We start from the raw sequence: 26,766 nt of genomic DNA on the forward strand, positions 1-26,766 counted from the left end.
CACAGTTTCCACGTTGCACAAGAGAGCCCGAAGAGGTTCGTCTGAGTTTGGTCAACTGATCTTGGTTCAGATGTTAGTAACAGTGAATTATTAGCGTTTATTGAGTCTACTGTGTGCCAAATGCTTTTTGCAGCCATGATCTCATTACAGCAGCCCACTGTGATATATCTTGAAGGGGGGGTCCTCCCTTTTTTATAGTTATGGAAATTGAGGCTCAGAGAGGGTAAGTGACTTGTTCAAAGCCACACAGCTGGTCAAGCCCTAGATATGCTTGATCCCAAAGTCAGTATGTTGGACCACCCTGCCCCCACCCCAATCTTGAAGATTCTACCCACATTCACATGGTGTGCACGTGAGCAGGGTTGGCAGCCGCTGTAGGGCACCACTGCCTGGTAGCTGCAATAACTTTGTGGCTGGCATGGGCCCTCCTAGGGTTCTGCTGTTTGGGATCTCAGGTGGGTGCAGTGGGCTGTCTGGGGTACCCCGTTGCCACTCTTCCTACAGTTGCATGCCATGGTTGGGAGCCCAGATGACAGTTTCATCCTTGGAGGGGAGCTCTTCCCAGATGCTGGAGGTGACACCCAGGAGATAGAAAAACGTTTCAAACCCTATAACCCCACACTCCAGGAGGGGCGCCTCCTGACAGATCCTGCCACTCCAGGTCCAGCATGGGGTGTCTTATCCAGGGGGTCTTGCAGCTCCCTGGCTATGGGAAGCCCTGCAGGCTCTGCTGTCTAGACCCTTTGGAAAAACTCCTTTCTCAGGGTGTGGTGCGGCGCTCCTTTTGGGGATCCCCTTCTGGGGCAGGGTCCTGCTGGTCCGTGTCCCTCTTGGGGAGCCCCAGCAGGCTCTGCCCTTGTCTCCTGGGGCAGGGCCTCTCTGGGTCTCATGAGATGCCCGTTCCCGGCGGGTTTTGTTGCCCCACGTCCTCCGTGGGGATCTTTTCTCAGGAGCGCCTTGCCTGGGATTCTCCTTGCGTCTCAGACCCTCACCCTGGCTCGGGTTTCTTTCGGGGGCGTCCCTCCACTCCCAGACCCCCGCCCGCGCCCGGCGTGGGGCGCCCCCTCTCCCCGTGCGGGCGGGCGCCGGAACAGTGTCGCCGGCCGCCTGCAGGTGTCTCCCCACGGAGGGGCGCGCGTCCCTGCGCCGTGGCCGCTGCCAGGCGCCAGCGGCTCCTCGCCGAGGTGCACTCGCGCTCCGGGCTCCGGGCGCGCCGGAGCCGCTCCTCCACCGCCGCCCGCCCCGCCCGCCTGCCCCGCACGCCCCCCGCGCCGCGCCCCCACCCCGGGGTTGGGGGGGCATGGGCCCGCGCCGCGTCCGCCGCCGCCGATCGCAGGCACCCGAGCCCCGGGGCGCGGCGGGCAGCGGCCGCTGACGCGGGGCGCCGGCTGCCAACTTCGCGCGCGGAGCTCCCCGGCAGTGCAGTCCCGTCCCGGCGGCGCGGGCGGCATGAAGACTAGCCGCCGCGGCCGAGCGCTCCTGGCCGTGGCCCTGAACCTGCTGGCGCTGCTGTTCGCCACCACCGCTTTCCTCACCACGCACTGGTGCCAGGGCACGCAGCGGGTCCCCAAGCCGGGCTGCGGCCAGGGTGGGCGCGCCAACTGCCCCAACTCGGGCGCCAACGCCACGGCCAACGGCACCGCCGCCCCCGCCGCCGCCGCCGCCACCGCCTCGGGGAACGGCCCCCCTGGCGGCGCGCTCTACAGCTGGGAGACCGGCGACGACCGCTTCCTCTTCAGGAATTTCCACACCGGCATCTGGTACTCGTGCGAGGAGGAGATCAGCGGGCTTGGTGAGTGCGCGCGGGCGGCGGCCAGCTCGGCTCTGACTCCCCCGGGGCGGCGCGGCCACCGAGGCCCGAGCCCCGGACCCGCTCGCCCTCCTCCCGCCGCCTGGGCCCAGCTCCCCGCGCTCCGACAGGCTGGGGGCGACGTTCCAGGGCAGGGGGCGCGCGCCGTTCCGGGGCCGGGGGCCAGCACGGGGTGACGTGTGGGACGCCCCGCCGTGGAGAGGTGCAAGGCAGAGCTCCTACCCCCTGCGGACGCCCCGCGGCTTTGGGGACGCTCCCGCGCCCCGGGAAGGCGCCCACCCCAGCTGCCGGTCGGAGGGGCGCGCGCTGCTTTCCGCTCCTGAACCCATCTCAACGCTCGCCCCCTCCTCCTCTTCCTTTCGCGGGGCACTAGATGCCCCCACCCACCCCGGAACGTCCCTGGGGGTGGGGGAGATGCAGAGACTCCTGCTACCAGCCGCCCCTCCCGCCCCAGATCCACAGACCCGGGAGCCTTCCACCCCTATCGCCAACCCGCGCCGAACCTCCCAGACAGGAGTGGGGAGTGGGGGAGTCTCTTGGGCTCCCGGAAAGCCGCACCCGCCCAGAGGCACCCCTATTGCCAGACGCCAGGGAGCCCTCTGTATCCTGGCCCTCTCCTGGGAGAGGCAGGCTAGGGAAGTGGGGACAGCTGGGCAAACTCCGGGTGGAGGAGTCCAGGAGGGCTTAGCTTAGCACAAGGCTCCCATTAGGTTGGGTGGGGGACTGACTTTTCAGAAGGCAGATCAAACTGTCCTCTTTGCCTGAAACCCCTCCTCTACCCTCCAGAGGCAGCCTGGGCTGGAGTGCGTGTTTTGGAGGCAGACAGCCGGGCTGTGGCAGGGCCCAGGGGACAGCTGCCCGACAGTTGGTTGTGCCACACAGCAGGTAAAGCTGGCCCGAAAGACGTGGTGTCTCCGAGCGGGTGTCCAGTCGTGGACACCCTCCTGAGTGAATTGACCTCTTTCTCCAAGGTTAAAACTCCTCCCTGCATGCCTAGCTCCTCAGTGTGGACACCACATGTATGTGTGTGCTCAAGAGTGGGTGAGAGCAGACCTCCACCCTTAGTTTGCCCTAAATAAGCCAGTGGCCTAAGTGGTTTAGAGGGCAGAGGGAGGAAGCTGTGAAGCGAACCCAGTGAAAAGCTCCAGGCCTTTGCACAGGCTGCGTCCTCTGTCTGGAATGCCTTTCCCCGCCCCACCTCCTTCTTCAGGGGCTCCTTTCACTGGGACTCTCCCACATGCTTTCCAAGTCAGGATACTGAGGAGAGACAACCTTGTGAGCTCCCTGTTGGAGGGAGGGTCTCCATCTTTTTATCTCACCACTACGTTTATCTCCCTGCCACACTTGACACTGCCTAACATTTTCTGGGGCCTGTTTTTGGTCACTAGCTTATAGTCCCTTCTCCCTATAGGATGTCACTCTGTGAGGGCCAGGCCGGTAGGTCTCGTTCACTGCTGCCTCCGAGTAATGTCTAGCGCATAGTAGGTCTTCAATAAACATTTGCCGGATGCATACTGGATGGGGTTGGGACGATGAACTGGAGGTTTCCCGCGGTGCTGCCTCCTCTGTCTCGCTTCTGGGGGTGCCTGACCAAACTTTTCTGTGACTTGAGCCAGGCTGGCCGTTTGTCAGAGATACATGGTGTTTGGATAGGGACCTGCCCCTGATTGGTTTCATCCCATCAGACCCACTTCTGGTTTACACTCAAGACTCAAGTGTTTACTGTGGGATGCAATTAAAATTATTAACTTCAAAAGGCATCTTGGCCAAAATTCCCTGCCTTCCGCACAGCCCAACCCTAATCTCTCACACAGAGGCCTCATAACACCTTGTTGTCAGGAACATCTTCGTCCTTGGAGGTAGACATCTTGCTACTGTACATCTTTCTCCAAGTTCAAGAAGGTGTTTCCAAGGCTCAGGAGACCCAGCCCCGGGGAGATACCACCTCTGCCTCCCTTCCTTTGTGCACACACCTGAAAATACAATGATGCATCTCTGGCACCAGAGTGGTCCTGTCTACCTCTTGGAGTGTCCTGGTCCAAGCTGGTCAGCTGAGCCTCTTAATTGTTTGGAGTCTCTCTTGGCTGCTCCCTGAAGGTCACAGTCCCAGTACTTCCTACAGTTATTTCCCTGTAGTTCTTTCAGGGCTTGACTTGGGATATTTAAGTATTTTAAAAAATTATTAATTGAAAATTATTTAAAAAACAATGTTGGCTAACATTTATTGAGCCTTTAATGTGCACCAGGTCCTGCTGAAACTTCTCATCTCCTGAATCTTGTTGAATCTTGGCCGCCACCTTTGAGGCAGACACTTCTAGGGCACTTGCTTTTTCAGATAAGAAACTTAGGCTCACAGGGGATTCTGGCAAGGGAGCTGGAATTATCTTCTGGGGAACAGAAAGAAATCAGAGTGAAGGGATCGGGGAAGAGAATAGTACAGTTGAGGGGTCAGGGAAGGTGGCATTTTGGGGGGCTCAGTTAAGACCCTCACTCCCAATACTCAGAAACGCGGATGGTTAATTTGTTGGGTAAATAAAAGAAACCCCCAGTTTCCTCTTGGCCACTGTGGGCTGGAGATCATCCCTCCCCCAAAATCACAATTTTCCTCTCTGAGAGCTTGGAAAATAGTTATCAGCTTGTCAGTGCTGGTGAGAAATTTGGGAATCGGAGCCAGCTGGGGTGGTTTCTGCAGCTGACCCTACAGTGCAAAATCCTGCCTTCTCCACCACCGTGGTCCTGAATGGGTGATAGCAAGTACCTGGCCTCAAACTTTTGTTGCCATGACAACCTTTCCTCTGGGTTCTGTGACTATTTTATGTTTTTACTCAAAGAGGAAAAAAACATCCCAATAGCCCCCTGAACAAAATCTCGCCTCCCCAACCCCCATACATCAAGGCTAAACTTCCCTCCCTTCCATCAAACTACAGCAAAGCTTTCTTTCCTTCTGTGTGTTTCACGTGCACCCAAATGCAAACACCAACCGGGAGATCCTCACCGCTCCGTGAGAAGGAGCTGCTAAATGTTCCCTCCTCTCCAACGCCTGTTTGCCTGTTCGGCCATTCCTTTCTAGGCTCAGAAAAACCTCTCCCCACTCGGGCAGCCACAGGGAAATGTAATAAGCCCTTTTTCCCACACTGAAAATCTACAGCGTTCACAAAGAAAACTGCAGCCTGCCCTAAACAGACACACTTTCACCAGACCCTCCACAAAGAAACCTTTTCTCCTTGCTCCAAGAAGAGCACCCGCGTCCTTCCACAAACAGAAAGGGAAGCGTGGCCTCGACACAGAGTCACCCCAAGCCCTTCACACAAATTGGATTTCTCTTCTGGTTGAGACGCTGGGGAGGGTCTTGGTGGGGAGCAGAAGGAAGCATCGTTCTGGTGGGTGTGGTGGGGGTGGCTGAGGAGAGGCCTGGAGGAGGGGAGAATGACAGTCTGGGGTGGGGGCAATGGTGGGGCAGGTGGGAGCTTGTGCCAGCTGGGAGCACAGGTGACGTCCACATGCAGGACTTCATCCTGTATGCTTTTGAGCCGCAGGAAAGGGGTGGCTTGGGAAGATTGGGGGGAGGTGGAGGGGTCTTGGGGGACTTGCCAGGCTGGCAGGAGGGAGGTGAGATTGGAGAGAGAAGAGAGAGACCAGTCCCAGGGCTGGGTGGAGATGGGGTGGGTGTGAAGCCAGAAGACCCATGCAGGACCCAGGCGGGGAGCCAACACGCCCCACACGGTGGGGGCCCCTCCTGCAGTCCCAGAGACGTTGGGGTAGGAAGGAGCATGTTTCCTTCAAACTCAAAAGCTCTCTCCCCTGTAGAACTGGTGGAAGTTCAAGGCTGGCCTCTGCCTCTTACTAGCAGCGTGGTTTCAGGCAGGAACCTCCCAGGGCTACTGCGTAGGTGGGGATCAGAGCAGCTAGCACCTGCCAGAGATGCAAGGATTTGGCGACGTAGGGCAGAGAATGGGGAGCACCACCTCGGTGTTGCCGCCACCCTGGGCTGAGCCACCCACAGCCACCCATGTCTCCCATGGACTTCTGCAGCCATCTCTCCACCTCTGCCATCACCCCCACTCCCCAGTTCATCCTGCACCCAGCATCCGAGTCATCGTTAGATGCGGGGCACAGCACCTCTGACTGCCCTCCTGTCACTCAGAGTCAAGTCTCCAGCTAGCCTTCCCCGTACCTGTCTTGTCTTCCTTTATTTTGAACAGAGAACCACAGCTCTTCTGCCCAGTCCCCTAAATTATGCTGCTACTGTGTCCCAAGTATGAGGACCCCTGTGATGTCCCCAGCCAGGAGGATTTTGGTGCTTGGGAGTATGTTAGTGTCATATTGGATGTGTTTCATGTTGGGAGCATCTGCTGGGCAAAGAGTTGCATGATGGAAGGCATTGCTCTAACTCCTCGACATGGGTTTTTTTTTTTTTTTTTTTTTTTTTTTTTTTTTTTAGTCTTGTTCTGTCGCTCAGACTGGAGTACAGTGTTGTGAGCACAGCCTACTGCAGCCTCCACCTCCTGGGCTCAGGCATCCTCCTGCCTTAGCCTCCCGAGTAGCTGGGACCACAGGTGTACGCCACCATAACCGGCTAATTTTTGTATTTTTGGTAGAGACGAGGTTTCACTATGTTGCTCAGGATGGTCTCAAATTCCTGGCCTCAAGCGATCTGCTTGCCTCGGCCTCCCAAAGTGCTGGGATTACAAGTGTGAGCCACCGTGGCTGGCCTGACAAGTATTACTTCCTTTTGTCTGCATAATAGCCCTACGAGGTGGGTGCCCTGGTTGCTCTCATTTCCTAGATGAGTAAACAGAGGCACAGAGAGGTGAAGTGAGTTGCCCAAGGCACACAGCTGGTAAGTGGCAAAGCTGGATGTGCACCCAGGCGGGAGACTCGGGAGCCTGGCTCTTGCCTGCTGTGCTGTGCTGCTCCTCAGTCTCCCCAGTCCAGCTCACTCAGGCTCCCTTGGTTCCTCCAACCAGGCTCGTTGGGCGGAGCACTGCATCTGGAGTCACGAGCCCTGGGTTTGGCTCCAGGCTTTGATGCCAACTTGCTGAGTGGCTTTGGAGAAATCACACTCCCTCTCTTTCTGGCCTTTTCTTTCCTCGTGTGTAAAATGGAGGTTTTGTTGAGTGCTTTGTGTGGATGATGGAGGTGACAGAGCCCTGTCCCATGACCCATCACAGGGTTTGGGCCCAGATGGTCCAGATTCTAGTCCTCATACTACTGCCAGCTGCTGTGTGGCCTTGGGTAGGATTCTGCCCTCTCTGGGCCTCAGTTTCCTTGGCTGGGGCATGAGGATTATCCTATCTGCCCCACGATAGCATCGTTGGGGTTGATCCAGATAACGTGGTCCCAGCACTCCAGTGGCCGCAGCCAGCACTTGGTAAATGGGACTTGCTGCCATCTGACCCTCGAGTCCGAGGCTGCAGACAGGTGGCCCGCGCGTCACCTCTGAACCGTGTATCTGTTTTGTTTGGCCCTGCAGTGTTCCCAGTGTCTTTGAATAAGTTGCCAACATTTGAATATGGAGCCACTTCATAGAAACATCTGGATTTATGGCTTTTCTTGAAAACCTGGCAGATGGAGTCTGTACTCCCAATGGGAGCGAGTGGAGCTGCCCCTTGGGGGAGTCCACAGTGCCCCCCCCCACAACCTGTTCTGCCCTCAGTTTACAGGAATTGCCGTCCTTCCCTTCTAGGAGCTCAGGCCTCCAAACCTCAGTTTGGACACCTGGTCCATTGGTCCATCCTGCCAGCCGGTCAATCAGAACTCAGTGTGTCCCACCTCACCCTGCAGCTCCCCCTGCTCCTGGCTTTGACTTCATGGTCCGTTTCTCCATCCAGTGGCTGGAGGGTTCCCTGTTCCATCTGAGGGAGATCACCCCCGGTCTCTACTCCGGACCCTTCCTCACTCAGTCACAGTTGAATGCCTTCCAAGCACTGCCAGGAAGTCTGCAGTCTTCCCTGCTGCCTCCTGCCCTTCCCCACTCCTCTCTGCCCCCACAGTCACTCTTCTCCAGCCACACTGGCCTCCTTACTGGCTCTTCGAGAAGCCGAGGCTTTTGTACTCGCTGTTCTTCGCCTCCAGGCACTCTTCCACAAGACAACCCCGTGCAAGTCTCTGCTCAAATGTCCTCCTGTTTGTGAGGCCTTCCTGGACCGCCCCACTGCAATCGGCCACCTTGGCGCCCGCTGGCACTCCCCTGTGCCCCTGATGTCCCCGCTGCTCTGATTGGGGTCATACCCACTGTGTATCACACTGGCTTCTCTCTATCATCCATCTCCCTGCTGGGACGCTGGCTCCCTGAGGACAAGCCTTGTCCCGGTCACATCGTGCTGCCCCCAGAGCCTAGATAAGCTGGCACTTCAATGCCGTAGAACTCAGCATGGCAGCTCATCCAGGCTCTGGGAGGCAGCACCTTGTGACAGGGACCAAGTCTTTTTTTTTTTTTTTTAACTTTTTTTATTATACTTTAAGTTCTAGGCTACATGTGCACAACGTGCAGGTTTGTTGCATATGTATACATGTGCCATGTTGGAGTGCTGCACCCATTAACTCGTCATTTACATTAGGTATATCTCCTAATGCTGTCCCTCCCCCCTCCCCCCACCCCACGACAGGCCCCAGTGTGTGATGTTCCCCTTCCTGTGTCCAAGTGTTTTCATTGTTCATTTCCCACGTATGAGTGAGAACATGCGGTGTTTGGTTTTTTGTCCTTGCGATAGTTTGCTGAGAATGATGGTTTCCAGCTTCATCCATGTCCCTACAAAGAACATGAACTCATCATTTTTTATGGCTGCATAGTATTCCATGGTGTATATGTGCCACATTTTCTTAATCCAGTCTGTCACTGCTGGACATTTAGGTTGGTTCCAAGTTTTTGCTATTGTGAGTAGTGCTGCAATAAACATATGTGTGCATGTGTCTTTATAGGAGGGACTAAGTCTTCAGGAGGGACTCAGGGAACAACTGTGGAATGCACTGGGGCTCTGGGGACTTCTCAGGGCTTCTGTGGGCAGGGAGAGGCCGGGGCTCCCTACTCCGTGCCTGTCATTCCCGTGGACTTGTCAGATGTTCTTCTTTCTTCCCTGCTCCCTCTCTTGGTTTATTTCCAAGGAGAGGTGTTTAGTGGGATCCTGTGGGGAGCTCACGGTCACTCCCCTGTGTTTAAATTCTGGGGTGCAGTCTCAGAGCTGTCTTGTGAAGAGGCTGCAACCTCGGGCCTCTGCTGCCTTCAGCATGGTGCGGGTTAAGCTCTTTTGGTCTCAAGGAATGGAAACAAACTCGACCCTAGATAAGAATAAAAGGGGAATGGGCCAGGCGCGGTGGCTCATGCCTGTAATCCCAGCACTTTGAGAGGCCGAGGCGCGCGGATCACCTGAGGTCTGGAGTTCAAGACCAGCCTGGCCAACATGGTGAAACCCCATCTCTACTAAAAATCCAAAAATTAGCCGGGTGGTGGCAGGCAGCTGTAGTCCCAGCTACTTGGGAGGCTGAGGCAGGAGAATTGCTTGAACCCGGAAGGCAGAGGTTGCAGTGAGCTGAGATTGTGCCACTGCACTCCAGCCTGGGGGACAGAGCAAGACTCCGTCTTAAAAAAAAAATTAAAAAAAAATAATAAAAGGGGGAGTTTATTAGAACAATGCTAGCTGGGCACAATGGCTCACGCCTGTAATCCCAGCACTTTGGGATCCCTTGAGGAATTCAAGACAAGCCTGGGCAACATAGCAAGACCCCCATCTCTACAAAGAAATTAAAAATTAGATAAGTGTGGTGGTGTGTGCCTGTAAGTCCCAGCTACTCAGGAGGCTGAGGTGGGAGGATCGTTTGAGCCCAGGAGTTTGAGGCTGCAGTGAGCTGTGATCGTGTCACTGTGCTCCAGCCCGGGCAACAGAGGGATACCCTGTCTCAAAAATAAATAAAAATCAAAATAGAATAATGCTGCAGCAAAGGTGAAATCACCACCCCTCAGAGGCCAGAGCCAGGGCCACTGGGCTCCTGGAGGCTGGACCTTCCCTCGGATCCAGAGCCACCAACTAAAAATCCCACAGGGGCCAGGCTGGAAACCTACGAGAGTGATGTGAGGAAGGAGTAGGGGGCCTGCGGGGGCGGGGCAACCGCTGTGTGGTTCCAGAAGCTTTCTCACTGCAGGAGGGGGTGGCTCGTGGAGTGCCTAGTGGTCCATTTTTGTTCAAAACTCCCCGTTTTTATATGACATCTGTTGATTGTTCACATTTGGCAGCAAATCCATTTTTTTTAAAGACATCTGATCTGCAGGCCAATATCAAACACTTTCGAGGGGTGGGTAGACCCTTGTCCCGTCAATTTGCAGCTTCTAGGCCAGAGTTTTGCTCTTGACAGGATTGAGTTCCCAGCCCCCAGTTGTTTTTCTTTTTATGTAAAAATATTTGTAATAATAATATTTTTATTTTATTTTATTATTATTATTATTTTTTGAGATGGAGTCTCACTCTGTCACCCAGGCTGGAGTGCAGTGGTGCAATCTCAGCTCACTGCAACCTCTGTCTCCTGGGTTTAAGTGATTCTCCTGCCTCAGCCTCCGGAGTAGCTGGGATTACAGGCGCCTGCCACTACACTGGGCTAATTTTTGTATTTTTAGTTGAGATGGAGTTTCACCATGTTGGCCAGGCTGGTCTCCAATTCCTGGCCTCAGGTGATCCATCTGCCTCAGCCTCCCAAAGTGTGGGCGATGTGGGTGAGATGTGGAAGAGGCCTTGGACCCAAGCTTGCCTGGGGGAGGCAGGGTCCACTCTCAGGGGCCATCCTTCTTCCCCGATGGTAGGGACTGGGGATGGGAGGTGATGGAGGTTGAGGAGGGTCGGTGCTTCTGGAAGCAGAGCTGGGGTGGGGATTTGGGCTGGAGCTTGGGAAGGACAGTGGCCGTGGTAGCCTTGTCCCATGTCCTGGCCTCCCAGAGTGTGCATCAGAGATAGCTACGGGGGAGGAGGGGAGGAGGAGGGCAGGAGACACAGACATTGTGAGGAGTGGGGGGTGACAGACATAGGACGGGTGGCACACACAGAATCTGAGAGGGATGCAGTGGGAGGCTGCGAGGGGGACCGAGGGGACCAGAGAAGGAGTGACCAACAGAGAGAAAGGCAGACACATACAGGGGGGAGCAAGCGAGGAGAGACACAGAGACACAGAGACACAGAGAGAGATGAGAAGACGCAGAGGGAGATCGAGGCACGTGCACCGCATTGAGTGCACACCCGGACAGAGATGCAGAGAGCAGCAATGAGACAGAAACAGAGACGGAGAAAGGGAGAAATATGTGGGCAGAGAAACAGACACACGTGTGTGCACACACGCATGCATGCACAGACACACACATGTGCACGTGCACTCATGCACAGGGAGGAGGGTGCCCGAGAAGCCGGAGAGGAGAGAAGCGAGCGAGGGGAGCCCGAAATAGCCCAGGGGAGGCGGTAGCAGCACACGTGGCCCTTCCCGCCTCGCCTTGCTCTTTTCCAGGAGGCCCCTACAGGGGAAGTGACTCCTTGAGGCCTCAGCCCCGGGGGAGTGGCTGCGCCCCACCCAGGCAGATGGAGAAGGCCAGACCCTCCCTCATCTGACTCTGCCCTCCAGTCCCCCTCTGTCCTCCCAGTTGGCAGCAGTGGGTGGGTGCAGTGTTTGGAGGATGGGGGCTTCATTTCATCACTGACCCCTCTTCATGTTGCCCAGATAATAATAATAATACGCTAATAATAACAACAAAAAGAAGTCTTATGTAAAGTGTGACTAGAAGAATACAAACATCTTAGGAAAACAGTGCTATTTTTATTAGTCATTCACACTCTAAGCAAACGTGGCATGTGGGAAGCAGATTCTCCCTAAGTCAACTTGATTGCCTCTGTACCCTCTGGACACATTTGTGGGGCTTCTGCTCCCCTTTGTCTATGTCTGCGTGTCCCCCCTTCTCTCTGGGCCTCTCTCCACCCTGGTTTCTCTACAGGGGATCCTTTTCTGAAAGAGGGGATGGGAGGCTGAAACCCCCACTCCTCCAGCCCCTTAGACACCACTGGCCACACTCTCTGCCCCCCTCTGCCAGCCTTGCCCCAGGCAGCCCCACTTGGCCCGAGCCCCACCTTGAGGGAGATCTTCTGGGTGGTCCTGGAAGGGGCATAGAGGAGGAAGACCCTCTCCAGAACACAGTTGGGCGGGGCGGGGAGGCAGAAGACTTGGACACAAGTCACTGTCTCCGCTTGGTGGATCTCTCCACATGGGGATCTCACAGGCATCTCAGAGTAACATGTCCTACCTAATCATCTGTTTTCTGCCCTCCTCAGCCAGGGCAGGCTGGGCTATGCCGTTGCAGCTATCTGCAGCAATCTGCAGATGTGGGAGGTTGCAGACAACCTTAGTTGACTTCTTACTCCCGTGACATGTCCATAGCAGGTCAGCGGGGGGCTCTAGTTCATGGTGACCTCATTGGGGACCTGGATAAAGGATGCTCCATCTCTGATTTTCCATGGCTGTCGAGGGAGGAAAGGATATGAGTCCTTGCCTAGAAGTGGCACGTACCATCCGGCTTGCATCTCATCGGTCAAAGCAAATCACATGGCCATGTCCACCTTTTCAAGGACTGGAGAATTTCAGTCCTACCATGTGCTTAGAGAGCAGAGACCTGGGGCTGGCAGGGTGGCACACATCCATAATCCCAGCACTTTGGGAGGCTGAGGTGGGAGGATTGGTTGAGGCCAGGAGTTTGAGACCAGCCTGGGCAACATAGTGAGACCCAATCTCTAAAAAAATTTTTTTAATTGAAAAAAAAATAGAAAGTAGAAACCAGGGAACACTGATGACAGGTTGAACATTGGTGGCACAGATGACTCCTCCACACCCCACTCCTGCCCCTCTCTTAGCCCCATCTCAACAAAAGACAGCTCCATCTTTCCAATTTCTCAGGCAAAAGACCTTGGAGTCGTCTTTGACTCCTTTCTCTCTCTCCTCACAGACACAAACACACACTCATCCTCACACAGCTCATTTAATCTATCGGCAAATCCCGCTGACTCTTTTCCCAAACGCATCCAGAGTCCCAATATTTCTCCCCGTCTCCTCTGCCCCCCTGGTCTGAGCCTGCACCATCTCTGGCCTGGATGACTCCAGCATCCCACTCACTGGTCATCCTGCTTCTGTTTGTCCGCCACTGTGCTGAGCAATCCTACTGCATACTGCTGGAGTCCTTCTGCTCAGACCCTCCAATGACTCCCATGTCATTCCCAGTAAAGCCAATGTCCTCCTGGTAGCTACAAGACCCGCCATCACCTGCCCCATTACTCTCTGCCCCATCTCCCGTGATGCTCTTCCTCGCTGTCTGTGCTGCAGCCCCACTGTCTTCTTGCACACACACCTCCTGGCATGCTCCTGCCCCAGGGCCTTTGCACGTGCAGCTCCCTTAGCCTGAAACTCTTTCTCCAGATTTCCACCCCATCACTTCCCTCAAACGTTCCTTGTGAATGAGGTCTTCCTTGGCCACCCTATTTAAAGTCGCAGTCACCTTCCCACCTTATTCCACTACGCAGCTTGTTTTTTTTTTTGTAACACTTCTCCCTACCTGACATGCTGCCAATTGCTCAATCTACCTCAATGCCTCAGTGATGTGCAACCCACGCTTTTGAAAATCATTGTCTGAAAATCAACTCTTTGTTTTATGAACAAGGAAATGCAAGTCTCTGCAGGGAAAGACCCTTTTCCAAACCGTCCCCTAGTCACTGGCAGAACTGGCACCAGAACCTGGAGCCCTGCTTTCTAGTTGCTGATCTTTGTCTATCCCTTAAGATTCTGCTAGACCTTGAGCTTCAGTTCTCTGACTTATGCCCTGTTGGTCAGAATAGCTGTTATACAAAAAATGCCCACCCCAACCAAAAGCCAAATTTCCTGGGACTGGTAGGTAATGAACACTTGGGATGACTCTGAAGGAGAGTCTACAAATTCTCATTCCTTCTTTCATTCATTTTCATGAACACCTACTATGTGCTAGACTTTGTCTAGGTGCAGGGGACTATAGCAGGAAACAAGACGAATGAGGGTTTTAGTTTCATGGCGCTTCCATTCCAGAGAAGGAAGACAGACGACAGGAGGTGGTTTCTTAATTTGTGCATGTAACCTAAATTTATTAAGCCCTTACTAAGGCCATTGTGGATTCAGTGGGGGACAAAGCAGACAGTCCTTATCTTCATGGAGCTTGCATTCTGGAGGGGACAGACAATGAGAACAGATACACTGGTATGGCAGCTTATATGGCACCAGTTGCAGACCAAAAACGACCCCTGGAACTCAGGGGATCAGGAAGCAGTTGGGCTCCTCTGAGTGGGTAAAGGCTAACAGGCTCTTGACTGCATAAGCCATAACCTCTTTGTGACTCTTGAAGCCTGCTTTACATTTTTTCCCTAACGGTGATGGAGTAGAATTTTGAGACCCAAGGTCATCTTTCCAAAAGGCACCAAACCCTTACCTGCTGGCCGAGTTGTTCCAACCCTTGAAGTATTTTCTAGGATATCTATTTCTATCTTTAAAGATCTGTCCTCCTAGCTGGGTGCAGTGGCTCATGCCTCCAATTCCAGCCCTTCTTTAAGGATCTGTCCTCCTACCTGGGTGCAGTAGCTCATGCCTCCAATCGCAGCCCTTCTGGAGGCTGAGACAGGAGGGGATTGCTTGAGGTGAGGCGTTCAAGACCAACATAGCAAGACCCCAGCCCTACAAAAAACATTGGCCAGGCATGGTGGTGTGCACCTGTAGTCCTAGCTACTGAGGAGGCTGAGATGGGAGGATTGCTTGAGCCCAGGAGTTCTTGGCTGCAGTGAGTTGTGATTGCATCACTGCACTCCAGCCTGGGTGACAGAGTAAGACCTTGACTCTTAAAAAAAAAAAAAAAAAAAAAAAAAAAAAAAAAAAAAAAAAGATTTGCTCTCCTTTGTAATAAGAGGTCATTTGGAAGGATTTTTTGGAAATTGTCTTGTCTCCTTTGGTATTCATTCGTTCATTCATTCATCACATCTATTAAGCACCTATTCTGTCCCAGGTCCTCTGCTAGGCACCAGGTTTACTAGGTGAACTTCATAAATAAGGTTCCTGCCCTCAAGTAGCTTCCTTCCAGTGGAGAGAGAGAAAATGAGTAAGTTAAACCGTAGATAAACCAATAATTTCATATAGAGATGCAGTGCTTTGAATTCCATGAAACAGAGTCGTGAGGTAGCTCTTGCAGGTGGAGTTTTGGATGCAGTGTTGGGGAGACTTCTTTGACAAGGTGACATCTGAACTGAGGCCTGAATGACTGTAAGAGGGCAGCCATAGAGTTCTTGGGGGAGTAGAGGGGAGCATTCTAAGCAGAATAAGTTAGTCCTTGCTGATTGATCACTTTAGTTTTCCACTTCTTCTTTTTTATTTTTTTTTCAAGACAGGGTCTCACTCTGTTGCCCAGGCTGGAGTGCAGTGGTGCAATCACAGCTTACTGCAGTCTTGACCTTTCAGGCTTAGGTGATCCTCCCATCTCAGCCTTCCAAGTAGCTGGGACTACAGGCATGTGTCACCATGCCCACCTAATTTTTATTTTTATTTTTTTAGAGGTGGGGTCTTGCTATGTTGCTTGGGCTGGTTTTGAACTTCTGGGCTCAAGTGATCCTCCTGCCTTGGCCTCCCAAAGTGTTGGGCTTACAGGTGTGAGCTACCACACAGCCCAGTTTTCTACTTCTTAAGTCAATTTTTAGTGAGTTGTCTTTTCTCAGAAAATAGTTTCTTCATCAAGAGTTGCAAATGTATTTGCATAAAATTTAGCATAGTATTTTAGCTATTTAGCATAGTATTGCTTTTAAAAGGAATTAAAAGGAATTTTAAAAGGAATTTAAAAGGATTTAAAGAAAAAGCCTCTCTTTGATGAGTTTCCTTTTCTCATTCCTGCTCCTGTGTATTTTGTGGTTTTCCTTCTCTTTTTAATGGTTTTGTCTTGCTCAAGTCTACCAGTGGTGATATGGGCCCTGTAAAAATTGCTTTCCAGACCTCCAGAGAGAGCCGACAGGCTTGAAACCTTTACATAGGATCTGTACTGAGACTGTGCATCCTCAGGCCCCAGGCCTGATTTGTTCTACCCTTCTCCCTTTTTTTCTCCAGCCCAGGTCTTGCCAGCTTAGCTGTTTTATTGCCCCCTTCTCCATCTTTTTTTAAAAAGCCTTATTACTCTTGTATTTATTGATTCTGTTTTTTTTAAATTTTCTGATACATCCTAGTTTTCTTTAGTCTGACTTTTCTGAGGTTTGTTAATGTTTGCAAGTTTTTACATTGAAAACTTTGTTTTTTCATAGTTAAAAAATTATGAATGCATTTAATGCTATGAGTTTGCCTCTGAGCACCACTTTAGCCATATCCTGAATGCAGTGCTTTAAAATGCGGTGCTTTCTTTCAGATGATTTTCTAAAAATTATGCAATGACAATTTTGTTTCTAAAAGTTCAGAAATTTTGATTTTGTTACTTCATTGATCCAAGAATAATTTAGTAGAGCATTAAAAATTTCCCAGTATAGGCCAGGTGCAGTGGCTTATGCCTGTAATCCTAGCACTTTGGGAGGCTGAGGTGGGAAGATCACTTGAAACCAGGAGTTAGAGACCAGCCTGGGCAACATAGTGAGACTCTGTCTATTACAAAAATCCCAGTGCCTTGTCTTATTTGCTTAATTTTTTTGTCATTAATTTATAATTTAATGAATGACAGAGAAAGTAGCCTATGCAATTTCTGCCTTATAATTTTTTCATAAACGTTTTATTTGAAAAAGCAGGTATATTCCCTGCGTGCAGTTTAAAGCAGTTTTATAGATAGTATTATTTAAGGGCTTTATATTGTTATATACATATTTTTGAGACAGAGTCTTGCTCTGTTACCCAGGCTGGAGTGCAGTGATGCCATCATGGCTCACTGCAGCTTCAACTTCCTGGGTTCAAGCGATCCTTCCATCTCAGCCTCCTGAGTAGCTGGGACTAAAGATGCACGCCACCACACCTGGCTAATTAAAAATTTTTTTTTTTTTTTGTAGAGATGAGGTCTCACTATGTTGCCCAGGCTGGTCTCAAACTATTGGCCTCAAGCAATCTTCCCACCTCAGTCTCCCAAAGTGCTAGGATTACAAGTGTGAGCCACTGCACCCGGCCTCTAAATTGTCATTTATTTATCTTTACGCTCTTTATCTGCCAAAAGCTGGATGAGGTAGGTTAATCTCTTTCTCTTCAATAGGATTCTTCCCATTTTTACTTGAATTTCTGATAGTTTCTGTTTTCATAAAAAAGTTTGAGTCTATGTTATTCATCACAAGAAGATTCTTGACAGTTATATTTTCATTGTGGAATTGCGGATTTTATCTTTTGTCAAGATAAAATGGCTATTTTCCCCCAGTGAATGCTTTTTACTTTGCATCCTATTTTTTCATATTTTAATATTGCTATCCCTGCTGTCTTTGGTTTGTATTCCCTTGATATATCTCTTACTAGACTTTTTATTTTAACTTTTCCATGTCTTTTTGTTAGGTGAATATCTGGTAAGAACATAGAGTTAGCTTTATTTACTTATTTTTTGGTACAACCCGAGAGTCTTAAACAAATACTATTTATTTCTATAACAAATACACTTGGTCTCACTTCTTTCACTTCTTTCTTTTTGTTGAATGTTTCCAATTTTTAGTTTTTTTTAAATCTTTTACTATATAGATTAGGTGTTGCTTCTTTTTTTCTTTACTAATGATTTAAAAAGCATACATACTGATGTTAATTCTGTTTTCAATACTTGGACTTCCATTTTTGTTATAATTATGAAGAACAAAACAGCATATATTGCGTATTTCCTGGTAGGATGAGAAAATTAGTTGCTCTTGAATTCTGTTTTTTATTCATACGTGTCACAATCATTACAACTTAATTCCATGCTTAACTGGTTTCATGGCTAATTGCAAGTCCCTTTCGTAAACTTTCCCCGTTTTTATTCATATGGGTGCTGGTTGGCTTTGAACACTAGATATGATGGTCTATGGGCTGGTCACCGTCTATGTGCTGGGTCCCATGATGGAAGCTGGATTCAGTGAAGAGGATGACTAGGTTCCTGTCCTCATGGAACTTCCAGTCGTGTGTTTGTGCTCATGTGCATGTGTGTGCGTGTGTGTGCATGATACACAAAGAAGCAAACTTTTCCCTCTCTGAGCAGGTGGCATCTGAGTGAGACTTGAAGACTGAGAGGAAGCGGCCACAGGTGATCAGAGGAAACCGTGTCCAGGCAGAGGACACGGCACGTGCAAAGGCTTTGCGCAGGCTTTGTGCAGGGATAGAGCGGGGCGAGTTTGAGGAACAGGGACAAGCCTGATGCGCCAGAGTGCAGTGAGCCTGGGAGCCAGGGAGCGGTGATGTGGGAGTGGAAGCAGAGACAGCCACGAAAACTGAATTTCTGGCCGGGCGTGGTGGCTCAAGCCTGTAATCCCAGCACTTTGGGAGGCCAAGGCGGGCATATCACGAGGTCAGGAGATCGAGACCATCCTGGCTAACACGGTGAAACCCCGTCTCTACTAAAAATACAAAAAATTAGCTGGGCGTGGTGGCACGTGCCTGTAATCCCAGCTATTCGGGAGGCTGAGGCAGGAGAATCACTTGAACCCAGGAGGCGGAGCTTGCAGTGAGCTGAGATCACACTACTGCACTCCAGCCTGGGTGACAGAACTAGACTCCGTCTCAGAAAAAAAAAAAGAGAGTGGACTTCCTCCTCAATGCACGTGGCACACTCCTCAGCGCTTGTTTTCCTAGAATATCTCTCCACGGCCTGCGGATGTGGATGGCCTCGTGGCTGGGCACAGACTCCACCGGTTTAAACCTTTCCCCTCAACATCCTGAGGGCAGCTCTCCAAGTTTTCTGGCATCTGGTGATGAGGAAGTGATGTCTGAGGTCAGCCCCAATTTTTGTTCCTTTATGGACAACTTTATTATTATTTTTCCCGAAATCCTACATGATTTTTCCCATTCATCTTCAAAATAGAGAATTTCATGATGGAATATATAAATGTTGGGTCTTTAATTTTTATTTTTCTAGAGAAAGAGTCTTGCACTGTCACCCAGGCTGGAGTGCAATGGCGTGATCTCAGCTCACTGCAACCTCTGCCTCCTGGGTTCAAGTGATTCTCCTGCTTCAGACTCCTGAGTAGCTGGGATTACAGGCACCTGCCACCATGCCTGTCTAATTTTTGTGTTTTGAGTAGAGGTGGGGTTTCACCATGTTGCCCGGGCTGGTCTTGAACTCCTGAGCTCCGGCAATCCACCTGCCTCAGCTTCCCAAAAATGTTGGGTTTTTAATTGGCCTGGTACTTGTTGAGGTCAGCTTAGGAAGTCTTGATTGTATTATTATTATTTGAGACGGAGTTTCGTTCTTGTTGCTCAGGCTGGGGTGCAATGGTGTGGTCTCGGCTCACTGCAACTCCTCTGGCTCCTAGGCTCAAGTAATTCTCCTGCCACAGCCCCCCAAGTAGCTGAGACTACAGAAGCGCACCACCATGCCCAGCTAATTTTTGTATTTTTTGTAGAGACAGGGTTTCACCATGTTGCCAGGCTGGTCTTGAACTCCTGGCCTCAAGTGATCTTCCTGCCCCTGCCTTGGCCTCCCACAGTGCTGGGATTACAGGCGTGAGCCACCGCTTCTGGCCAATACACTCTTTTTTAAAGCAGTTTTGGTTTCACAGCAAAATTGAGCATACAGTCTCGACACATCCCATATCCCCCCTTCTTCACATATGCATAGGCTCTCCCATTATCAACATCTCCCAGCAGAGTGGTACATTGGTAACAACTGATGGGCCTTCACTGGCATGTCCCTATCACCCAAAGTCCATGGTTTACATTAGGGTTCACTCATAGCGTTGCATTTTCTGTGGGCTTGGACAAATTTGTAATGACATGGACCCACCAGACAGAGTCGTTTCACCACCCCCAAAAAATCCCTGATGCTCTGCCTTTTTGTCCTTTCTTTCCCCCAAACTTCTGGCAACCATTGATCCTTTTACTATCTCCGTGGTTTTGCCTTTTCCAAAAACTGTCATAGAGTTGGAATCACACAGGATGTAGCCTTTTCAGACTAGCTTTTTCATTTAGCAATGTGCATTCATGGCCGGGCACGGTAGCTCACGCCTGTAGTGTTGGCACTTTGGGAGGCTGAGGCAGGCCGATCGCCTGAGGTCAGGGGTTCGAGACAAGCCTGGCCAATATGGCAAAACCCCATCCCTACCAAAAATACAAAAAATTAGCCAGGCATGGTGGCACACGCCTGTAATCCTGGCTACTTGGGAGGCTGAGGCAGAAGAATCACTTGAACCTGGGAGGCGGAGGTTGCAGTAAACTGAGATCGTGCCACTGCACTTCAGCCTGAGTGACAGAGGGAGACTCTGCCTCAAAAAAAAAAAAAAAAAAAAAAAAAAAAATGCATTCGTTGCCTCCATGTCTTTTCATGGCTTGGTAGCTTGTTTCTTTGTAGTGCTGATAATATATGCCATCGTCTGGGTGTACTGTAGTTTATCTGCTCACCTACTCAAGGGCATCTTGGTTGCTTCCAAGTTTTGGCAATTATGAATCAAGCTGCTATAAACATGTATGTGCAGCTTTTTTTTGGGTATAAGTTTTTAACTTCAACTAACTTCCAAGGAGCACAATTTTTGGGTAGTTTGTAAGGGTATATTTAGTTTTGTAAGAAGCTGCCAAGATGTCTTCCTTCCTTCTTTCCTTCTTTCCTTCTTTCTTTCTTTCTCTCTCTCTTTCTCTCTTTCTTTCTTTCCCAGGCTGGTCTCAAATTCCTGGGCTGAAGCCATCCTCCTGCTTTGGCCTCCCAAAGTGCTGGGATTACAGGGTGTGCCACCATGCCTCGCTAATTTGTGTGACTTTAGTAGAGATGGGGTTGTACCATATTGTCCAGGCTGGTCTGGAACTCCTAAGCTTGGGCAATCCACCTGCCTTGACCTCCCGAAAATGTTGGGTTTTAAATTGGCCTGGTATCTGTTGAGGTCAGCTTAGGAAGACTTGATTGTATTATCATCATTTTTGTTATTTAATACATTTTTATTTTTTCAGACAGGATTTTACTCTCTTGCCCAGGCTGGAGTGCAATGGCACAATCATGGCTCACTGCAGCCTTGACTTCCTGGGCTCAAGCGATCCTCCCATCTCAGCCTCCTGAGTAGCTGGGACTACAGGCATGTGCCACCATGCCCTGCTAATTTATGTATTTTTTATAGAGATGGGGTCTCACCTTGTTGCCCAGGCTGGTCTCGAACTCCTGGGCTCAGGCAATCCTCCCATTTCGGCCTCCCAAAGTGCCGGGATTACAGGCGTGTGCCACCGCACCTGGCCCAAACCGTCTTTCAAAGTGGCTGTGCCGTTTTTCATTTCCCCGGCACTGAGTGAGAGCTCCTGTTGCTCCACATGCTTGCCAGCGTTTGATGTTGTCAGTGTTCTGGGTTTTACATTTTAAGTGTACTTTTCTCCTATTCCAGTTCCTACTATTTCATACCATCCATCCAGGCTATCCATGCAGGCTACCCATCTTCAGGGACACCACTTATTTATGGAATTGCTTTCTGTCCTCTGACCTCTATGTCTCTCGTTTTCTCTGTCGTAATTTTAATGTTCCTTTTGTCTCCTTCTTTTGTATTCCAAAATAGTTTAGAAAGTTCGTCCTCCAGCTGTTGGTACCTCTGAATGTTTGAGAGAGGACTCCAAGCCTCAAACCCTTTATAGCTTTCTATGCTCGTGATCAAAGCTCTGCTAGACCAGCTTTGAGGATGCCTTTGCCTGGCCTGAGAGATCCCATCCTTGCTTTCCACCCACTGGGCTCCAGCCTGGCTTCTGTTTCGTCTTCTAAAGGATGGCAAAGGAGGCACTTTCACCAAAGCCAGAGAAGGCTCTAGGCCCTAGTTCCAGTTCCATCTCAGAAAAGACACAGAAAAGAAAGAAACATTCTCTCTGCCCCTAGTGTTGTACCTAATTATGTCCATGACTCATATCAAAATACCTCGTCTTTGGCAGGGAATTAACTTTCTGGAGCTCGGTGCCACTAACACTCTACATTGTTGATTCAATTTTCGGTAGGAGTGAGTCTGCTCCTTGTGGCTTCAAATGTGTATTTTCGCTCTGCGTTTGCATTTTTAGCTCCTTTTCAGCCCGTGCTTTCCCCATTTGGCTTCCACTTCACCTAGCCTGCCTTCCTGGCAGCTCTCCTTGGCTAAATCTGTTGTCTGATCTTCCGATCTGCCAAGTCTTCATGATAGAGTTTATATTTTCTTAGGGACGCAAACACATGCTTTCGTGAATGATTGTGTGTTTCCTCTAACAAGCACGTCTCAAGGACCTGCTTTTATTGTCTACCTTGAGTAGATCCTTCTTCTTTTTCAGGAGGTAGAATTGTCCCCAGTGTCTTATTTGCAATGATTTCCCCCTTTCTTTTCTGTATGGAAAGGTCTCTTTAGGCCTACCCTTTGCTCGTAAATAGAGTGAGTGGGTTCTCTTTGATACTTCTCGCCTTTCACCTGGTTGCGATGGAATCTTCCTGACACATCTTCAGTGGTACTGCTGGTTGCATGAACATTACTATATGGATTTCTCTGTTGTCGGGATTTACTTACCTTTTGTGACTTTTTTTTTTTTTTTTTTTGAGATGGAGTTTCGCTCTGTCGCCCAGGCTGAAGTGCAGTGGAGTGATCTCGGTTCACTGCAACCTCCGCCCCTCGGGTTCAAGCAATTCTTCTTTCTCAGCCTCCTGAGTAGCTGGGATTATAGGCGTGCACCACCATGCCTGACTAATTTTCGTACTTTTAGTAGAGACAGGGTTTCACCATGTTGGCCAGGATGGTCTTGAACTGCTGACCTCAAGTGATCCACCTGCATTGGCCTCCCAAAGTGCTAGGATTACAGGCGTGAGCCACTGCACTCAGCCCATTTTATGACTTTACTAGCTGGAGATAGGATCTCCCCTCTCACCTCCTGGTGATGTGAGCATGGAAAAAAAAGCAAGACCTGCATGTTATTTGAAGGATGCTTGTGGTTCCTTTCATAACAGAAATGGCGAATGTAAAACCACAATTCCCTCCATGCACTGTTCCCACGTTTCTCCACGTCTTTGCCCAGTTTTACTTTGCAGCTCAAGATGTTGAGTGGATGGAAGCCAGGGGGATGAGTGATCCTGGAGCGATTCTCTCAGAAACTTCCAGCCATTCAACATCTGCGATGCCCAGCGAGGGCACGAGGCTGAGAGGGTAAGTGAATGCACTTTGCATCTTGAGTTGCAAAGAGTCTAGTGATATAAATGCCAACCAGCAGTGACGCTGGTGCTATGAGAGGAAGAATCTAACAGCAACCCAGTGAAAAGTGAGAAGATTCAGATAACCCACCTGCTCTATTGATGAGTAAATGCCAGGCCTGGGGAGACCTGTTAGGTTTGGATAAATAGGAGGGAAGAGTGTGGTAGACCTCTTCACTGAGTTAGAATCAAAAAGTTGTGAGTAGAATTGTGGTCCACTTATTCATTCATTCACTCGTTCATTCCCTCATTCATTCGACTACTACTACTAAGCTCTGGATATACATTAGAATTATATCAGGCACTCCATCCTGATATAGGATCTTTTTTTTTTTTCTTTTTGAGAGAGGGTCTCACTTTGTCACCCAGGCTGGAGTGCAGTGGTGTGATCGCAGCTCACTGCAGCCTCGATCTCCTGGACTCAAGCAATCCTCCTGCCTCAGCCCTTCAAGTAGCTGGGGACTACAGGCATGCATGCACCACCACACCCAGCTAATGTTTGTATTTTTTGTAGAGACGGGGTTTCACTGTGTTGCCCAGGCTGGTCTCAAACTCCTGAGCACCAGAGATCCACCTACCTCGGCCTCCCAAAGTGCTAGGATTATAGGTGTGAGCCACCACACCCAGCCTCTGATACAGTATCTTTATTTTTTAAAGCAGTTTTAGTTTCTTTCATCAGGGATCAAAGAGGATATACTGGGTCTTTGTCCTGTGAGGAATTCTTCCATTGCTACCTCTGTGTGACCTTAAGAAAATGATTCAACCTAACGGTGCTTCATTTTACCCATCAATGAAATGGACATAAAAACCAAACATCTTAGGGGTTAATGTGAGATTGAGAGGACACAGAGGTGCAGTCCCCACCCTAGCACTTGGCACAGGCTCAGTGCACAGCACACATTTGCTACTGTGGGGTCTGAATAAGGCCCTAGGAACGCAGAGAGATGGTCTGGGATGGGGATACTGGATGGAAAAGGAGCGTCTGGCTGAATCTGAACTGATTCTAGGAGGTTCCCTGGAGGCCAGTCAGCACTACCCTGCCTGGGGCGGGCATGTGGGGCTCCAGAGCCACCTGCAAGTGCCCTCACCTGCCTGCATGCCCAGAGGGGCCAGAGCCCAGTGGAGGGAAGGCTCTCAGGCTTGGGGGCTCTGAGAGCATCTTCATGCCCTTCAGGTCTCTTCTTAGGTTGCTGGAAGGGCATCTGTCCTTGACATTTCATTCATTCATTCATTCATTTATTAGACCTTTTTTGAGTGCATACTGTATGCCAGGCACCGTTCTTTTCTATTATTATTATTATTAATATTGAGAATACAGCGGTGAACAAGATGGGGTCTCTACTCTTCTGAATTCATAATTAATTCTGGGGGAGAATGTGGTGAGGCAACAGATAAGAAAATAAGATGGTTTTAAGCATGAGAATTACAATGAAAGAAAGAAAAGAGAAGTGATGGGATGGAGAGTGATTGAGAAGAGGGAGGCCTCTGGAGAGGTGACATTTCTCTTGAGAATGGAATGTCAAAAAGGAGCCTCCCTGTGGAGATCTGGAGAAAGAGCCTCAGACGGAGGCAATCGCAAGTGAAAAGGCCCTGGGGTGGGAGAGGGACCTGAAGGGAGGCGTGAATGGCTGGAGTCCAGTTAGGAGGCAACTGCCGCGGTCCATGAAGGAGACGATGGCAGCCTGGGCCATGGTGATGAGTGTGGAGAAGGGTGACGGGCTCAGCCGTTGTTTTGTGGGAAGAAAGGACAGGACTGTGATGAGGCCAGCTGGGGAAGGAGAGGAGTCAGGGGTCTCCCTTAGGGTTTTGGCTCCAGAAGCTGGTGGGTGATGCCATTTACTGAGATGGAGAAAAACGAGGGAGGGGGGCGGGGACAGGTTTAGGGAGAAAATCAGAAATTTTGTTTTTGGACATATGAAGGTATAAATACTCATGTTGACTTCTGATCTGCTGTTGACCAAGGAAAGAAGCCCAAACTGTTGTGTGTGTGTGTTTATATGTGTGCTTGTGCATGTGCCTGTGTGTGTATGTGTGCATGTGTGTGCATGTGTATCTGTGTATGTGAATGTGTATGTATGGGTGTGTGTGCATGTGTGGGGGTGTGCATGTGTGTGTGTAGGTGTGTGTGCATGTGTGCATGCATGTGCATCTGTGTGTGTGTACATGAATGTGTATGTGTGAGTGTGTGTGCATGTGTGGGGATGTGCATGTGTGTGCACAGGCATGTGTAGTGTGTGTGCATGTGTGCCTATGTGTGTGCATGTGCGTGTGAGTGTGCATGTGTGTGCATGCATGTACATGTCTGCCTGTGTGTGTATGTGCATGTGTGGGTATGTGCATGTGTGTGCATGTGTGCACATATGTGTGCATGCCTGTGAGTGTGTGTGTGAATGAGTATATGTGGATGTGTTCTGCTGAGGGATTCTCAACTTTGGCCCTGTTAACATTTTGTACCAGATCATTCTTTGCTGTGGGGGTGGGGGGCCAATCCTGTGCATTGTAGAGTTTTTAGAAGTCTCCGTGGCTTCTACCAACTAGATGCCAGTGGCACCCATGAATGTCTCCAGCTATTGCCAAATATCTCTTGGGAGGCAAAATTGCTCCTGGTTGGGAACTAACATGAAACCTTCATAGGGGCATTTCCCACGTCATAGGGTGGAATGGAAAATACACAGCGTGGGTGCCAGCACTGCCCCCTTCCTTCCCCATGGTCGACATCCTTAACTGATCACATTGGTTTTTTTCTACAAATCTCAGATGCTCCCTCAGAATCCTTCCTAACACAGGTGACCAGTAGCCCTTATCAATGACTAGGATTGGCATTTAGATGAAACCCACTTATTCTCTCTTTTCTAAGGTTAGAAAAAGATCCCAGGATGATCTCTGCAGCCCCCACACCGATTTGCAGTCAAATCCTAGACAGCAAACTTTGCACATCTGTGCCTCAGTATCCCTATATGTAAATGAAAACAACCTGAATTGCTCTCTGTGGATCCGACAGAGCCTTAAATGGGAGGATCAATGAGATAATCTCGATAACTCAATTTGAGTTTTTGAAGGTGGGCAGAATGTTACAGAAATGTGCAGCGGGATCATTATCTCAAGGGATGCCATGAAGGTGAATCTGTAAATAATTAGAAAACATTTAGCTGGTATAACGTGCCAGGTTTAATCATGGCATAATGAAAAAGGCAGGCTCTCAGAAGCAGGCGGGCAGGTTGGAAGGCCCTGCAGTCCACTCTCTCTGGGTATCGCCAGGAGGACGGATGGTGATGCTTGAGGTTACAGTAATCTGTGTGTGATGTTTTGTTCGGGCTCAGGGTAACCATGGAGACAGACTCCCCCCACTTCTCTCTGTAGCACCAATTCCACACTCCTGTGCATATGTATACACTGCACATGCACGTCCCCACTTCCCTCCACCCCAGCTCCTTCTCACATGGAAAGGAGGGAGGATTCAGGGGAGACCCTCCAGAGGGGCAGCCTCAAGGCCGCTGAACTCTGGGGTTGTGGGTTCAGATCCTGCCTCTTCTGCTTCCTGAGCAAGATCCTGGATATGTCACATAGCCTCTGGGAGCCTCAGTTTCTTAATCTGTAATATGAACTTAAAGTACTTTTTCCCCAGCAGGGTTATTTGCGAGGG

The 26,766-nt window shown here is 50.2% G+C and overlaps 1 protein-coding gene across 4 annotated transcripts in view; it reads left to right on the forward strand.

The window, feature by feature from the left end:
• The first annotated feature begins 1,166 nt into the window (after positions 1-1,166).
• Positions 1,167-26,766, forward strand: part of GSG1L (GSG1 like) — a 271,064-nt gene continuing 245,464 nt past the window's right edge. The window contains exons 1-2 of one of the 4 annotated variants that reach the window (XM_063612031.1): positions 1,167-1,792; positions 2,597-2,695. In XM_063612031.1, the coding sequence (XP_063468101.1) occupies positions 1,450-1,792; positions 2,597-2,695 (442 nt within the window). In that variant the 5' untranslated portion in view covers positions 1,167-1,449. The remainder of the gene's footprint in view (positions 1,793-2,596; positions 2,696-26,766) is intronic. The other 3 variants (XM_055297734.2, XM_063612032.1, XM_055297735.2) reach the window with 3 other exon arrangements.

This window comes from Symphalangus syndactylus, chromosome 11, assembly GCF_028878055.3.
Source record: "Symphalangus syndactylus isolate Jambi chromosome 11, NHGRI_mSymSyn1-v2.1_pri, whole genome shotgun sequence".
Lineage (NCBI taxonomy): Eukaryota > Metazoa > Chordata > Mammalia > Primates > Hylobatidae > Symphalangus > Symphalangus syndactylus.